The sequence below is a fragment of the Salvelinus alpinus genome, chromosome 22, assembly GCF_045679555.1.
Source record: "Salvelinus alpinus chromosome 22, SLU_Salpinus.1, whole genome shotgun sequence".
Taxonomy (NCBI): Eukaryota; Metazoa; Chordata; class Actinopteri; order Salmoniformes; family Salmonidae; genus Salvelinus; species Salvelinus alpinus.
This window is the reverse complement of record NC_092107.1, coordinates 44,542,452-44,560,604: the sequence shown is the minus strand read 5'-3', so window position 1 is coordinate 44,560,604 and position 18,153 is coordinate 44,542,452. Positions and strand designations below refer to the sequence as shown.

Here is an 18,153-nt window from a genome sequence, read left to right as displayed (position 1 = left end):
ACCATTAAGCCTTGTTCATTAACATAGAACAGGAGGAAATACCAATAAGCCTTGTTCATTAACATAGAACAGGAGGAAAGACCATTAAGCCTTGTTCATTAACATAGAACAGGAGGAAAGACCATTAAGCCTTGTTCATTAACATAGAACAGGAGGAAATACCAATAAGCCGTGTTCATTAACATAGAACAGGAGGAAAGACAAATAAGCCTTGTTCATTAACATAGAACAGGAGGAGAGATCAATAAGCCTTGTTCATTAACATAGAACAGGAGGAAAGACCAATAAGCCTTGTTCATTAACATAGAACAGGAGGAAAGAACATTAAGCCTTGTTCATTAACATAGAACAGGAGGAAAGACCAATAAGCATTGTTCATTAACATAGAACAGGAGGAAAGAACATTAAGCCTTGTTCATTAACATAGAACAGGAGGAAAGAACATTAGGCCTTGTTCATTAACATAGAACAGGAGGAAAGACCAATAAGCATTGTTCATTAACACAGAACTGGAGGAAAGACCATTAAGCCTTGTTCATTAACACAGAACAGGAGGAAAGACCAATAAGCCTTGTTCATTAACATAGAACAGGAGGAAAGACCAATAAGCATTGTTCATTAACATAGAACAGGAGGAAAGAACATTAAGCCTTGTTCATTAACATAGAACAGGTGGAAAGAACATTAAGCCTTCTTCATTAACATAGAACAGGAGGAGAGACCAATAAGCCTTGTTCAATAACATAGAACAGGAGGAGAGACCAATAAGCCTTGTTCATTAACACAGAACAGTAGGAAAGACCAATACGCCTTGTTCATTAACATGGAACAGGAGGAAAGAACATTAAGCCTTGTTCATTAACATAGAACAGGAGGAAAGAACATTAGGCCTTGTTCATTAACATAGAACAGGAGGAAAGACCAATAAGCCTTGTTCAATAACATAGAACAGGAGGAGAGACCAATAAGCCTTGTTCATTAACACAGAACAGTAGGAAAGACCAATACGCCTTGTTCATTAACATGGAACAGGAGGAAAGACCAATAAGCCTTGTTCATTAACATAGAACAGGAGGAGAGACCAATAAGCTGTGTTCATTAACATAGAACAGGAGGAAAGACCAATAAGCCTTGTTCATTAACATAGAACAGGAAGAAAGACCATTAAGCCTTGTTCATTAACATAGAACAGGAGGAAAGACCAATAAGCCTTGTTCATTAACATAGAACAGGAGGAAATACCAATAAGCCTTGTTCATTAACATAGAACAGGAGGAAAGACCATTAAGCCTTGTTCATTAACATAGAACAGGAGGAAAGAACATTAAACCTTGTTCATTAACATAGAACAGGAGGAAAGACCAATACGCCTTGTTCAATAACATAGAACAGGAGGAAAGAACATTAGGTCTTGTTCATTAACATAGAACAGTAGGAACGACCAATAAGCCTTGTTCATTAACATAGACTCGGAGGAAAGACCATTAAGCCTTGTTCATTAACATAGACTCGGAGGAAAGACCATTAAGCCTTGTTCATTAACATAGAACAGGAGGAAAGAACATTAGGCCTTGTTCATTAACATAGAACAGGAGGAAAGACCAATAAGCCTTGTTCAGTAACACAGAACAGGAGGAAAGACCAATAAGCCTTGTTCATTAACATAGAACAGGAGGAAATACCAATAAGCCTTGTTCATTAACATAGAACAGGAGGAAAGACCAATAAGCCTTGTTCATTAACACAGCACAGGAGGAAAGACCATTAAGGCTTGTTCATTAACACAGAACTGGAGGAAAGACCAATAAGCCTTGTTCATTAACATGGAACAGGAGGAAAGGAAAGAACATTAAGCCTTGTTCATTAACATAGAACAGGAGGAAAGAACATTAGGCCTTGTTCATTAACATAGAACAGGAGGAAAGACCAATAAGCATTGTTCATTAACACAGAACAGGAGGAAAGACCATTAAGCCTTGTTCATTAACACAGAACAGGAGGAAAGACCATTAAGCCTTGTTCATTAACACAGAACAGGAGGAAAGACCAATAAGCCTTGTTCATTAACATGGAACAGGAGGAAAGACCAATAAGCCTTGTTCATTAACATAGAACAGGAGGAAATACCAATAAGCCTTGTTCATGTACATAGAACAGGAGGAAAGACAAATAAGCCTTGTTCATTAACATAGAACAGGAAGAGAGATCAATAAGCCTTGTTCATTAACATAGAACAGGAGGAAAGACCAATAAGCCTGGTTCATTAACATAGAACAGGAGGAAAGAACATTAAGCCTTGTTCATTAACATAGAACAGGAGGAAAGACCAATAAGCCTTGTTCAATAACATAGAACAGGAGGAAATACCAATAAGCCTTGTTCATTAACATAGAACAGGAGGAAAGACCAATAAGCCTTGTTCATTAACATAGAACAGGAGGAAAGAACATTAAGCCTTCTTCATTAACATAGAACAGGAGGAGAGACCAATAAGCCTTGTTCAATAACATAGAACAGGAGGAGAGACCAATAAGCCTTGTTCATTAACATAGAACAGGAGGAAATACCAATAAGCCTTGTTCATTAACATAGAACAGGAGGAAAGACCAATAAGCATTGTTCATTAACATAGAACAGGAGGAAAGAACATTACGCCTTGTTCATTAACATAGAACAGGAGGAAAGAACATTAAGCCTTGTTCATTAACATAGAACAGGAGGAAAGAACATTAAGCCTTCTTCATTAACATAGAACAGGAGGAGAGACCAATAAGCCTTGTTCAATAACATAGAACAGGAGGAGAGACCAATAAGCCTTGTTCATTAACACAGAACAGTAGGAAAGACCAATAAGCCTTGTTCATTAACATGGAACAGGAGGAAAGAACATTAAGCCTTGTTCATTAACATAGAACAGGAGGAAAGAACATTAGGCCTTGTTCATTAACATAGAACAGGAGGAAAGACCAATAAGCCTTGTTCAATAACCAATAAGCCTTGTTCATTAACACAGAACAGTAGGAAAGACCAATACGCCTTGTTCATTAACATGGAACAGGAGGAAAGACCAATAAGCCTTGTTCATTAACATAGAACAGGAGGAGAGACCAATAAGCCGTGTTCATTAACATAGAACAGGAGGAAAGACCAATAAGCCTTGTTCATTAACATAGAACAGGAGGAAAGGCCATTAAGCCTTGTTCATTAACATAGAACAGGAGGAAAGACCATTAAGCCTTGTTCATTAACATAGAACAGGAGGAAAGACCATTACGCCTTGTTCATTAACATAGAACGGGAGGAAAGACCAATAAGCCTTGTTCATTAACATAGAACAGGAGGAAAAACCAATAAGCCTTGTTCATTAACATGGAACAGGAGGAAAGAACATTAGGCCTTGTTCATTAACATAGAACAGGAGGAAAGACCAATAAGCCTTGTTCAATAACATAGAACAGGAGGAAAGAACATTAAGCCTTGTTCATTAACATAGAACAGGAGGAAAGAACATTAGGCCTTGTTCATTAACATAGAACAGGAGGAAAGACCAATAAGCCTTGTTCAATAACCAATAAGCCTTGTTCATTAACACAGAACAGTAGGAAAGACCAATACGCCTTGTTCATTAACATGGAACAGGAGGAAAGACCAATAAGCCTTGTTCATTAACATGGAACAGGAGGAAAGACCAATAAGCCTTGTTCATTAACATAGAACAGGAGGAAAGACCATTAAGCCTTGTTCATTAACATAGAACAGGAGGAAAGACCAATAAGCCTTGTTCATTAACATAGAACAGGAGGAAAGACCAATACGCCTTGTTCAATAACATAGAACAGGAGGAAATACCAATAAGCCTTGTTCATTAACATAGAACAGGAGGAAAGACCATTAAGCCTTGTTCATTAACATAGAACAGGAGGAAAGACCAATACGCCTTGTTCAATAACATAGAACAGGAGGAAATACCATTAGGCCTTTGGTAACAGGAGTTACTGCAATGTAAAGGGCTTGCCGTGAATTTGACAGTAACTTCATCCATTTTTACTAATAATATAATATAATAATACTGTAGATATGCTGTAATATGAAATACTGAATTTCACTTTTTATGACATCCACAGGCAGCTCAGTGGCAAGTGAAATTCAGTATTTCATATTACAGCATATCTACAGTATTATTATATTATATTATTAGTATTAAAGTCAGTATTTCATATTGCAGTATAACTACAGTATTATTATATTATATTATTATTATTAAATTCAGTATTTCATATTGCAGTAAAACTACAGTATTATTATATTATTATTATTATTATGTTATCAAAGCACACAACACTTAGTACAATACCCTAAAACTGACTGTATCATACTGTACAAAAGTAAAAGCTACCATAATTGGAGTGAATGTGTGACTGAATGAATGGATGGATGAATGAATGAAATTCATTGTCGGGATGGGTTTTGTATTTCACAATATTTTACTGTAATTTCAAGGGATTGGTGCAAGCAGGTTGGCTGCTAGGTAAAGTGTTTCCACATTACAGCATATTAATGAATATTTGGTCTTTCATATGACTTACACTTATAGAAGCCAAAGGCTTCCAAACTGGTGACTACATGGCAAAACAGACCGAAGGAACAGGGCAACATGCTCAACCATTTAAGGGTTATGACTTCCTGCCACTCCAATCTGTCCCCTATATATTTTAAATGGATGAGGCACTATAACCTTATTGGAGTTTAATTGGTACCGCACTCTCACTCAAGGGTGCAACAAATATAGCCTCTTACAAGACACGCCTCAAAATATGTTAATGAGCCAGAACCACTGGTACGGACCGCTTTAACACCATCTGTGAAGATAAGTGTGATGAAAGACTGAAGTGAGAAACAAGAATGATGCGGCCCATAAATAACAATAAACATAGTAGTGTCTAGTCTTCTTAACTTGGGGCTCATTTAACTGTACAGGAATACATTGTGTCTCAGTAACACAATTACCAAACACCGCATCAACAGATCTTTACCAAATAACCTGTTAAGTGGGCCATTCTAAATTGGGATTGGGACCCATCATTAATATCTATGTATTGATCAGATTAAACGTTGACACCATCTCCAACACATTTTGACCATGATGACAGTGTCTCACAGGAGATGTTTAACAAGGTCCCTAGTAGCGATCTATAACCTTTCCCTACTCTCATGCTGTGTGGCTTTTCACTCTTCCTCATGGACCTGTGACAGGCAGCCCTCACGGTGATCTCCCCTGTCAATGTATCTTTGTTAGATACTGTGTAGAAGACATGAATAACAATTATTTTTACCTAGCAAATATAGCTAGCAAGTATAACTTAAACTAACAAAAATACACACATTCTCAGGTAGATTCTGTCAACGTTATATCATTTTACAAAGTAACTAGCTAGCTACAGTTAATAGTTAAATTAGCTAATATGAGTGTAGCTAGCTGACGTTATATCTGTCACTGACTTGGTACTCACCTTCATAGTTGTCTATGTAGCTTCATATATACATCTGTCTTGGTACTCACCTTCATAGTTGTCTATGTAGCTTCATATATGCGACCTGGCCTAATCAGTTACGTCACTTGCTCTGAAACCAATATGTAGTGTTGCCCCTTGCTCTGCAAGGGCCGCGGCTTTTGTGGAGCGATGGGTAACGACGCTTCGTGGGTGTCAGTTGTTGATGTGTGCAGAGGGTCCCTGGTTCGCGCCCGTGTCGGGGCGAGGGGACGGTCTAAAGTTATACTGTTACATTGGCAGGACTGGCCAGGTCGCAATTGTAAATGAGAACGTGTTCTCAATTTGCCTACCTGGTTAAATAAAGGTTAAATAAAAAAAATAAAAAAATATATATACATCTTGAACCCCGTTTCATTCTTGCGAGTCTCGGAGGTTGATTTAACAATTCGATGTATATCATTAATATTAATTTGAGGCGAGTCCTGAAGACACCTAGTAAAAAACGGTGACGTGGTAGTAACGTTATATCGTCGATAATAACTTGACTGACTTCCGTTCTATAGTATGCGCCACTGGAAATTGTCACGCCGGAAGTGTGTTTAGAATATTGAATCATGGAATGTGCATAAGGGCTATTGTCCAACCCAGCCAATTATGACTTGGGATATTTGTCACCCCACAGTGATCTAAACATATGAGGAATGTTAGAGGCAGAAGACATAGACAGGCAGGTAGTGAATATGGGGATTGGTAGCTGCAGTCTGGTGGTGAATATGGGGAATGGTAGATGCAGTCTGCTGGTGAATATGGGGATTGGTAGATGCAGTCTGGTGGTGAATATGGGGATTGGTAGATGCAGTCTGGTGGTGAATATGGGGATTGGTAGATGCAGTCTGGTGGTGAATATGGGGATTGGTAGATGCAGTCTGGTGGTGAATATGGGGATTGATAGATGCAGTCTGGTGGTGAATATGGGGATTGGTAGATGCAGTCTGGTGGTGAACATGGGGATTAGTAGATGCAGTCTGGTGGTGAACATGGGGATTAGTAGATGCAGTCTGGTGGTGAATATGGGGATTGGTAGATGCAGTCTGGTGGTGAATATGGGGATTGGTAGCTGCAGTCTGGTGGTGAACATGGGGAATGGTAGATGCAGTCTGGTGGTGAATATGGGGATTGGTAGATGCAGTCTGGTGGTGAACATGGGGAATGGTAGATGCAGAAAAAATAAACAGGCTGGTGGTATTCTCTTTATCATGCATTTCTTCTGACAATAACTCTATTCCTCATGGGCCCGGGGTCAAGAACCCTATTCCTCATGGGCCCTGGTCAAGAACCCTATTCCTCATGGGCCCTGGTCAAGAGCCCTATTCCTCATGGGCCCTGGTCAAGAACCCTATTCCTCATGGGCCCGGGTCAAGAACCCTATTCCTCATGGGCCCTGGTCAAGAACCCTATTCCTCATGGGCCCTGGTCAAGAACCCTATTCCTCATGGGCCCTGGTCAAGAAACCTATTCCTCATGGGCCCTGGTCAAGAACCCTATTCCTCATGGGCGCTGGTCAAGAGCCCTATTCCTCATGGGCCCTGGTCAAGAACCCTATTCCTCATGGGCCCTGGTCAAGAGCCCTATTCCTCATGGGCCCTGGTCAAGAACCCTATTCCTCATGGGCGCTGGTCAAGAACCCTATTCCTCATGGGCCCTGGTCAAGAGCCCTATTCATCATGGGCCCTGGTCAAGAATCCTATTACTCATGGGCCCTTGTCAAGAACCCTATTCCTCATGGGCCCTGGTCAAGAACCCTATTCCTCATGGGCCCTGGTCAAGAACCCTATTCCTCATGGGCCCTAGTCAAGAACCCTATTCCTTATGGGCATTGGTCAAGAGCCCTATTCCTCATGGGCCCTGGTCAAGAACCCTATTCCTCATGGGCACTGGTCAAGAGCCCTATTCCTCATGGGCCCTGGTCAAGAACCCTATTCATCATGGGCCCTGGTCAAGAACCCTATTCCTCATGGGCCCTGGTCAAGAAACCTATTCCTCATGGGCCCTGGTCAAGAACCCTATTCCTCATGGGCGCTGGTCAAGAGCCCTATTCCTCATGGGCCCTGGTCAAGAACCCTATTCCTCATGGGCCCTGGTCAAGAGCCCTATTCCTCATGGGCCCTGGTCAAGAACCCTATTCCTCATGGGCGCTGGTCAAGAACCCTATTCCTCATGGGCCCTGGTCAAGAGCCCTATTCATCATGGGCCCTGGTCAAGAATCCTATTACTCATGGGCCCTTGTCAAGAACCCTATTCCTCATGGGCCCTGGTCAAGAACCCTATTCCTCATGGGCCCTGGTCAAGAACCCTATTCCTCATGGGCCCTAGTCAAGAACCCTATTCCTTATGGGCATTGGTCAAGAGCCCTATTCCTCATGGGCCCTGGTCAAGAACCCTATTCCTCATGGGCACTGGTCAAGAGCCCTATTCCTCATGGGCCCTGGTCAAGAACCCTATTCATCAAGGGCCCGGGTCAAGAACCCTATTCCTCATGGGCCCTGGTCAAGAACCCTATTCCTCATGGGCCCTGGTCAAGCACCCTATTCCTCATGGGCCCTGGTCAAGAACCCTATTCCTCATGGGCCCGGGTCAAGAAACCTATTCCTCATGGGCCCTGGTCAAGAACCCTATTCCTCATGGGCCCTGGTCCAGAACCCTATTCCTCATGGGCCCGGGTCAAGAACCCTATTCCTCATGGGCCCTGGTCAAGAGCCCTATTCCTCATGGGCCCTGTTCAAGAACCCTATTCCTCATGGGCCCGGGTCAAGAACCCTATTCCTCATGGGCCTTTGTCAAGAACCCTATTCCTCATGGGCCCGGGTCAAGAACCCTGTTCCTCATGGGCCCTGTTCAAGAACCCTATTCCTCATGGGCCCGGGTCAAGAACCCTATTCCTCATGGGCCTTTGTCAAGAACCCTATTCCTCATGGGCCCGGGTCAAGAACCCTGTTCCTCATGGGCCCTGGTTAAGAACCCTATTCCTCATGGGCCCTGGTCAAGAACCCTATTCCTCATGGGCCTTTGTCAAGAACCCTATTCCTCATGGGCCCTGGTCAAGAACCCTATTCCTCATGGGCCCTGGTTAAGAACGCTATTCCTCATGGGCCCTGGTTAAGATCCCTATTCCTCATGGGCCCTGGTTAAGAACGCTATTCCTCATGGGCCCGGGTCAAGAACCCTATTCCTCATGGGCCCTTGTCAAGAGCCCTATTCCTCATGGGCCCTGGTCAAGAACCCTATTCCTCATGGGCCCTGGTCAAGAACCCTATTCCTCATGGGCCCTGGTCCAGAACCCTATTCCTCATGGGCCCGGGTCAAGAACCCTATTCCTCATGGGCCCTGGTCAAGAGCCCTATTCCTCATGGGCCCTGTTCAAGAACCCTATTCCTCATGGGCCCGGGTCAAGAACCCTATTCCTCATGGGCCTTTGTCAAGAACCCTATTCCTCATGGGCCCGGGTCAAGAACCCTGTTCCTCATGGGCCCTGTTCAAGAACCCTATTCCTCATGGGCCCGGGTCAAGAACCCTATTCCTCATGGGCCTTTGTCAAGAACCCTATTCCTCATGGGCCCGGGTCAAGAACCCTGTTCCTCATGGGCCCTGGTTAAGAACCCTATTCCTCATGGGCCCTGGTCAAGAACCCTATTCCTCATGGGCCTTTGTCAAGAACCCTATTCCTCATGGGCCCTGGTCAAGAACCCTATTCCTCATGGGCCCTGGTTAAGAACGCTATTCCTCATGGGCCCTGGTTAAGATCCCTATTCCTCATGGGCCCTGGTTAAGAACGCTATTCCTCATGGGCCCGGGTCAAGAACCCTATTCCTCATGGGCCCTTGTCAGGAGCCCTATTCCTCATGGGCCCTGGTCAAGAACCCTATTCCTCATGGGCCCTGGTCAAGAACCCTATTCCTCATGGGCCCTGGTTAAGAACGCTATTCCTCATGGGCCCTGGTCAAAAGAAGTGCTTTATAACTGGAATTGGGCCATTTGGGACGAATCAATCTACTCTTTTCAGCCAACTGTTCACTTACTTGCCCTATGGATAATTGGTTTAACCTTGACAAGCTGGGTTTGTGGCTCGCTAGCCGGTATTGGCTATCCCAGCCAGCCAGTCCTGTCCTGTCATATTTATCTTTACAATATTGGAAAGTCAGCCATAATAAGGAATCAGAGAGAACGATACAATATAACTGTAGTGGATTATCAGAGCGAACAGTGATCAGTTCAACTGTAGAGTAAGTGTATCTGCATTGTGGCAAGATTACATCATATCATTCCATGTGTATTTCAATAACAGGGTTATGATTCCAAAATACAATATTTTCCATACTGCACAATGCTGCGGTGTCAACATGTTCTGTTTAATTGTGAGCCAACATCTCTGTTCTCCACTGATGTATTTCTACTGTTCTGGCCCTGTTTATCATGCCGTTCTGGTGGTGAATGTCTCTCCATCCTCTCCAGACCCAGAGCCAGTGACAGGGGGCATGGAGTCAGCCATGGCTGTGGACCTGAACCCCTGGGTGGACTATGAGTTCAGGGTGGTGGCCAGCAACGCTATCGGGACAGGAGACCCCAGTGCCCCATCCAGAGGGGTTCGCACTAAAGAAGCAGGTAACTTTAGTGTATGTGTGTGTGTGTGTGTAACTTTGTGTGTGTATGTGTGTGTGTAACTGTGTGTGTTTGTGTGTGTGTGTGTGTGTGTGTGTGTGTGTGTGTGTGTGTGTGTGTGTGTGTGTGTGTGTGTGTGTGTGTGTGTGTGTGTGTGTGTGTGTGTGTGTGTGTGTGTGTGTGTAACTGTGTATGTGTGTAACTTTGTGTGTGTAACTGTGTATGTGTGTGTAACTGTGTGTGTGTGTGTGTGTGTGTGTGTGTGTGTGTGTGTGTGTGTGTGTGTGTGTGTGTGTGTGTGTGTGTGTTTGTGTGTGTGTGTGACTGTGTGTGTGACTGTGTGTGTAACTGTGTGTGTAACTGTGTGCAACTGTGTGCAACTGTGCCACCTACACCACCTCTGTGGGTCCCTCATGGTTGAATATAACTCCCCTTCAGGTGTTGGAGGTCTGGGTTGGGGTGTGGGTCCAGCAGGTGGAGGTCTGGTTGAGGTGTGGGTCCAGCAGGTGGAGGTCTGGGTTGGGGTGTGGGTCCAGCAGGTGGAGGTCTGGTTGGGGTGTGGGTCCAGCAGGTGGAGGTCTGGTTGAGGTGTGGGTCCAGCAGGTGGAGGTCTGGGTTGGGGTGTGGGTCCAGCAGGTGGAGGTCTGGTTGGGGTGTGGGTCCAGCAGGTGGAGGTCTGGTTGGGGTGTGGGTCCAGCAGGTGGAGGTCTGGTTGAGGTGTGGGTCCAGCAGGTGGAGGTCTGGTTGGGGTGTGGGTCAAGCAGGTGGAGGTCTGGTGGGGGTGTGGGTCCAGCAGGTGGAGGTCTGGTTGGGGTGTGGGTCCAGCAGGTGGAGGTCTGGTTGGGGTGTGGGTCCAGCAGGTGGAGGTCTGGTTGGGGTGTGGGTCCAGCAGGTGGAGGTCTGGTTGGGGTGTGGGTCCAGCAGTTGGAGGTCTGGTTGGGGTGTGGGTCCAGCAGGTGGAGGTCTGGTTGGGGTGTGGGTCCAGCAGGTGGAGGTCTGGTTGGGGTGTGGGTCCAGCAGGTGGAGGTCTGGGTTGGGGTGTGGGTCCAGCAGGTGGAGGTCTGGTTGGGGTGTGGGTCCAGCAGGTGGAGGTCTGGTTGGGGTGTGGGTCCAGCAGGTGGAGGTCTGGTTGGGGTGTGGGTCCAGCAGGTGGAGGCCTGGTTGGGGTGTGGGTCCAGCAGGTGGAGGTCTGGTTGGGGTGTGGGTCCAGCAGGTGGAGGCCTGGTTGGGGTGTGGGTCCAGCAGGTGGAGGTCTGGGTTGGGGTGTGGGTCCAGCAGGTGGAGAGGTCCTGGAGTTGGGGTGTGGGTCCAGCAGGTGGAGGTCTGGTGTCTGAGGGTGTGGGTCCAGCAGGTGGAGGTCGTGGTTGAGGGTGTGGGGTTCCAGCAGGTGGAGGTCTGGTTGGGGTGTGGGTCCAGCAGGTGGAGGTCTGGTTGGGGTGTGGGTCCAGCAGGTGGAGGTCTGGTTGGGGTGTGGGTCCAGCAGGTGGAGGTCTGGGTTGGGGTGTGGGTCCAGCAGGTGGAGGTCTGGGTTGGGGTGTGGGTCCAGCAGGTGGAGGTCTGGTTGGGGTGTGGGTCCAGCAGGTGGAGGTCTGGTTGAGGTGTAGGTCCAGCAGGTGGAGGTCTGGTGGGGTGTGGGTCCAGCAGGTGGAGGCCTGGTTGGGGTGTGGGTCCAGCAGGTGGAGGTCTGGTTGGGGTGTGGGTCCAGCAGGTGGAGGTCTGGTTGGGGTGTGGGTCCAGCAGGTGGAGGCCTGGTTGGGGTGTGGGTCCAGCAGGTGGAGGTCTGGTTGGGGTGTGGGTCCAGCAGGTGGAGGCCTGGTTGGGGTGTGGGTCCAGCAGGTGGAGGTCTGGGTTGGGGTGTGGGTCCAGCAGGTGGAGGTCTGATTGGGGTGTGGGTCCAGCAGGTGGAGGTCTGGTTGGGGTGTGGGTCCAGCAGGTGGAGGTCTGGTTGGGGTGTGGGTCCAGCAGGTGGAGGTCTGGTTGAGGTGTGGGTCCAGCAGGTGGAGGTCTGGTTGGTGTGTGGATCCAGCAGGTGGAGGTCTGGTTGGGGTGTGGGTCCAGCAGGTGGAGGTCTGGTTGGGGTGTGGGTCCAGCAGGTGGAGGTCTGGGTTGGGGTGTGGGTCCAGCAGGTGGAGGTCTGGGTTGGGGTGTGGGTCCAGCAGGTGGAGGTCTGGTGGGGTGTGGGTCCAGCAGGTGGAGGTCTGGTTGGGGTGTGGGTCCAGCAGGTGGAGGTCTGGTTGGGGTGTGGGTCCAGCAGGTGGAGGTCTGGTTGGGGTGTGGGTCCAGCAGGTGGAGGTCTGGTTGGGGTGTGGGTCCAGCAGGTGGAGGTCTGGTTGAGGTGTGGGTCCAGCAGGTGGAGGTCTGGTTGGTGTGTGGATCCAGCAGGTGGAGGTCTGGTTGGGGTGTGGGTCCAGCAGGTGGAGGTCTGGTTGGGGTGTGGGTCCAGCAGGTGGAGGTCTGGGTTGGGGTGTGGGTCCAGCAGGTGGAGGTCTGGGTTGGGGTGTGGGTCCAGCAGGTGGAGGTCTGGTGGGGTGTGGGTCCAGCAGGTGGAGGTCTGGTTGGGGTGTGGGTCCAGCAGGTGGAGGTCTGGTTGGGGTGTGGGTCCAGCAGGTGGAGGTCTGGTTGGGCTGTGTAACAGTATATCCTGTTAGAAACGCTATGCAGATAAAGCAGCTGGTAAAATAGACTATTTACACCACTGAAATTTGCAAAGGTATTGTTCCTCCCAAATGGCTCCCTATTCCCTACGTAGTCAACTTTTTTTAACCAGGGCCCATAGGGTTCCTATTCCCTATGTAGTGCACTACTTTTGACCAGGGACCATAGGGTTCCTATTCCCTATGTAGTGCACTACTTTTGACCAGGGACCATAGGGTTCCTATTCCCTATGTAGTGCACTACTTTAGACCAGGACCCATAGGGTTCCTATTCCCTATGTAGTACACTACTTTTGACCAGGGCCCATAGGGTTCCTATTCCCTATGTAGTGCACTACTTTTGACCAGGGACCATAGGGTTCCTATTCCCTATGTAGTACACTACTTTAGACCAGGGCCCATAGGGTTCCTATTCCCTATGTAGTACACTACTTTAGACCAGGGCCCATAGGGTTCCTATTCCCTATGTAGTACACTATTTTTGACCAGGGACCATAGGGTTCCTATTCCTCTATGTAGTGCACTACTTTTGACCAGGGCGCATAGGGTTCCTACTCCCTATGTAGTGCACTACTTTTGACCAGGGCCCATAGGGTTCCTATTCCCTATGTAGTGCACTACTTTTGACCAGGGCCCATAGGGTTCCTATTCCCTATGTAGTGCACTACTTTTGACCAGGGCGCATAGGGTTCCTATTCCCTATGTAGTGCACTACTTTAGACCAGGGCCCATAGGGTTACATTTGGGATATAGCCTGTTTCTGTTTTGAACTGTGCGTATGTATGTGATCCAAACCAGGGATTGTTTTCCAGAAATATAATATATAAACCTGGCAATGGCTGAGTGGCTGAGGCTCTGAGTGGCTGAGTCTCTGAGGCTCTGAGTGGCTGAGTCTCTGAGGCTCTGAGAGGCTGAGTGGCTGAGGCTCTGAGAGTCTAAGTGGCTGAGGCTCTGAGAGGCTGAGTGGCTGAGGCTCTGAGAGGCTGAGTGGCTGAGGCTCTGAGACTCTGAGAGGCTGAGTGGCTGAGGCTCTGAGACTCTGAGTGGCTGAGGCTCTGAGAGGCTGAGTGGCTGAGGCTCTGAGAGGCTGAGTGGCTGAGGCTCTGAGACTCTGAGTGGCTGAGGCTCTGAGAGGCTGAGTGGCTGAGGCTCTGAGAGTCTAAGTGGCTGAGGCTCTGAGAGTCTAAGTGGCTGAGACTCTGAGTGGCTGAGTGGCTGAGACTCTGAGGCTCTGAGTGACTGAGACTCTGTGGCTGAGTGGCTGAGATTCTGAGAGGCTCAGTGGCTGAGTGGCTGAGGCTCTGAGTGGCTGAGTGGCTGAGGCTCTGAGGCTGAGTGGCTGAGGCTCTGAGAGGCTGAGTGGCTGAGACTCTGTGGCTGCGTGGCTGAGACTCTGAGAGACTGAGTGGCTGAGACTCTGAGAGACTGAGTGGCTGAGGCTCTGAGAGGCTGAGTGGCTGAGACTCTGTGGCTGAGTGGCTGAGTCTCTGAGGCTCTGAGTGGCTGAGACTCTGTGGCTGAGTGGCTGAGGCTCTGAGAGGCTGAGTGGCTGAGGCTCTGAGAGGCTGAGTGGCTGAGACTCTGAGTTGCTGAGTGGCTGAGTCTCTGAGGCTCTGAGTGGCTGAGACTCTGTGGCTGAGTGGCTGAGACTCTGAGAGGCTGAGTGGCTGAGGCTCTGAGTGGCCCAGTGGCTGAGACTCTGAGTGGTTGAGGCTCTGGGTTTGGCGGATGCCAGGAGAACGCTACCTGCCCCAATGCATAGTGCCAACTGTAAAGTTTGGTGGAGGAGGAATGATGGTCTGGGCCTGTTTTTCATGGTTTGGGTTAGGCACCTTAGTTCCACTAAAATGATATGTTTTTTGTATTATTAAACTGTTTTTAGGGGGTAACTCAGCTTTAATATTGCAGATAGATTGTAGCTTCCATCAATGCAATTGTCTTCATCATTTCCAATCGCCCAACATCAGTGCCGGCCTCACTAACGCTCTTGTGGCTGAATGCAAGCAAATCAAATCAAATCAAAAAGGGCTTGTCAGTCAGAATTTCACTGTAATTTCTGACTGACAAGCCCTTTATCAACAATGCATTTTTAAGAAAAATAAGTATAGAAAAAAGATTTACTAAAGTAAACTGAAGTAAAAAATAAATGAATATAAAAGCAACAATAACATTTCAGTAGCGAGGCTATATTGCAGGGGGTACCGGTACAGAGTCAATGTGGAGGCTATATACAGGGGGTACCGGTACAGAGTCAATGTGGAGGCTATATGCAGGGGGAACCGGTACAGAGTCAAGGTGGAGGCTATATACAGGTGGTACCAGTACAGAGTCAATATGGAGACTATATACAGGGGGTACCGGTACAGAGTCAATGTGGAGGCTACATACAGGGGGTACCGGTACAGAGTCAATGTGGAGGCTATATACAGGGTATTACGGTACAGAGTCAATGTGGAGGCTATATACAGGTGGTACCAGTACAGAGTCAATGTGGAGACTATATACAGGGGGTACCGGTACAGAGTCAATGTGGAGGCTACATACAGGGGGTACCGGTACAGAGTCAATGTGGAGGCTATATACAGGGGGTACCGGTACAGAGTCAATGTGGAGGCTACATACAGGGGTACCGGTACAGAGTCAATGTGGAGGCTATATACAGGGGGTACCGGTACAGAGTCAACGTGGAGGCTATATACAGAGGGTTACGGTACAGAGTCAATGTGGAGGCTATATACAGGGGGTACCGGTACAGAGTCAATGTGGAGGCTATATACAGAGGGTTACGGTACAGAGTCAATGTGGAGGCTATATAGAGTGGGTACCGGTACAGAGTCAATGTGGAGGCTACATACAAGGGGTACCGGTACAGAGTCAAAGTGGAGGCTATATACAGGGGGTTACGGTACAGAGTCAATGTGGAGGCTATATACAGGGGGTGCCGGTACAGAGTCAATGTGCGGGGGCACCGGTTAGTCGAGGTAATTGAGGTATTATGTAAATGTAGGTAGAGGTAAAGTGACTATACATAGATACACAGAGAGTAGCAGCAGCGTAAAAAGGGGGGTGGGTGACATTGCAAATAGTCTGGGTAGCCATTTGATTAGCTGTTCAGGAGTCTTATGGCTTGGGGGTAGAAGCTGTTTAGAAGCCTCTTGGACCTAGACTTGGCGCTCCGGTACCATTTTCCGTGCGGTAGCAGAGAGAACAGTCTATGACTACGGTGGCTGGAGTCTTTGACAATTTTTAGGGCCTTTCTCTGACACCGCCTGGTATAGAGGTCCTGGATGGCAGGAAGCTTAGCCCCAGTGATGTACTGGGCCATACGCACTACCCTCTGGAGTGCCTTGCGCTCAGAGGCCGAGAAGTTGCCATACCAGGCAGTGATTCAACCAGTCAGGATGCCCTCCCTGCAGCGATGTTCCAACATCTAGTGGAAAGCCTTACCAGAAGAGTGGAGGCTGTTATAGCAGTAAAGGGGTGACCAGGTCCATATTAATGCCTATGGTTTTGGAATGAAATGTTGGATGAGGAGGTGTCCATGAGATATTGGATGAGGAGGTGTCCATCAGATGTTGGATGAGGAGGTGTCCATGAGATGTTGGATGAGGAGGTGCCCATGAGACGTTGGATGAGGAAGTGTACACCCACTGTATATTATGAATATTATGAATAGTGGGTTCTTTATAAATAAAAAGTATTCTAAATGGCATATACTGGTATAACTCTACTTTTATGATTCCGTTTGGGTTTCTTGGGACAAGAGCTATGGGTCACCGATACTGTGGTATTGAAGCTTGTATTTTCCACATTTCAACTGGTCTTGAGTCTCTTCAAATGAGTAAAGCTATGGGTTGAGCAGAGTTGAATTGACTTGGTCAATAACAGTCAGCTATGGTCTTGATCTCGCCATCACGGTTGACAACTCCATTGTGTCCTCCTCCCAGAGTGCTAAGAACCTTGGCGTGATCCTGGACAACACCCTGTCGTTCTCAACTAACATCAAGGCGGTGACCCGTTCCTGTAGGTTCATGCTCTACAACATTCGCAGAGTACGACCCTGCCTCACGCAGGAAGCGGCGCAGGTCCTAATCCAGGCACTTGTCATCTCCCGTCTGGATTACTGCAACTCGCTGTTGGCTGGGCTCCCTGCCTGTGCCATTAAACCCCTACAACTCATCCAGAACGCCGCAGCCCGTCTGGTGTTCAACTTTCCCAAGTTCTCTCACGTCACCCCGCTCCTCCGCTCTCTCCACTGGCTTCCAGTTGAAGCTCGCATCCGCTACAAGACCATGGTGCTTGCCTACGGAGCTGTGAGGGGAACGACACCTCCGTACCTTCAGGCTCTGATCAGGCCCTACACCCAAACAAGGGCACTGCTTTCATCCACCTCTGGCCTGCTCGCCTCCCTACCTCTGAGGAAGTACAGTTCCCGCTCAGCCCAGTCAAAACTGTTCGCTGCTCTGGCACCCCAATGGTGGAACAAACTCCCTCACGACGCCAGGTCAGCGGAGTCAATCACCACCTTCCGGAGACACCTGAAACCCCACCTCTTTAAGGAATACCTAGGATAGGATAAAGTAATCCTTCTAACCCCCCCCCCTTAAAAGAGTTAGATGCACTATTGTAAAGTGGTTGTTCCACTGGATATCATAAGGTGAATGCACCAATTTGTAAGTCGCTCTGGATAAGAGCGTCTGCTAAATGACTTAAATGTAAATGTAATGTAAATGTCTTGCAGGAGATATGACGTGTGATGGCAAGTTTTGTTTTCTTGTGCCCAAACTTCCAGTCCCATCGGTGGCCCCAGCTAACGTCAGTGGAGGGAACGGCCGCAGGCATGAACTGGTCACCTCCTGGGAGGTAAGGACATTTTTTAACCTTCCATTCTCAACAACACTGCCCTCGCTAGCTCACACACACAGACACACTCACTCACTCTCTCTCACATACACTAACCCTAACCCTCTTAACCCCACTCCATAAAACAGAACTTTCCTATTTCCGGCGCCTAGTCTGATGACTGTTATTTATTAATTCGACTAACTATGTTTAATTCTTACCTGATTCAATAAATCACATAACATTTAACTCATTAGGAATTTGGGGCACCACGGAAGAAGTTGTTAACGAGTTACTATCTCCCAAATTAAACTCAAGAAGATATACATTTGAAGTCGGAAGTTTACATACACCTTAGCCAAATACATATAAACTCAGTTTTTCATAATTCCTGACATTTAATCCTAGTAAATAATCCCTGTTTTAGGTCAGTTAGGATCACCACTTTATTTTAAGAACGTGAAATGTTAGAATAATAGAAGAGAGAATGATTTATTTCAGCTTTAATT

General features: G+C 47.5%; 1 protein-coding gene across 1 annotated transcript in view; it reads left to right on the top strand.

The window, feature by feature from the left end:
• LOC139549548 (contactin-5-like) overlaps positions 1–18,153 on the top strand; it is a 785,449-nt gene that overhangs the window by 707,474 nt on the left and 59,822 nt on the right. The window contains exons 18-19 of the mRNA XM_071360158.1: positions 10,002–10,151; positions 17,595–17,665. Of these exons, the coding sequence (XP_071216259.1) occupies positions 10,002–10,151; positions 17,595–17,665 (221 nt within the window). The remainder of the gene's footprint in view (positions 1–10,001; positions 10,152–17,594; positions 17,666–18,153) is intronic.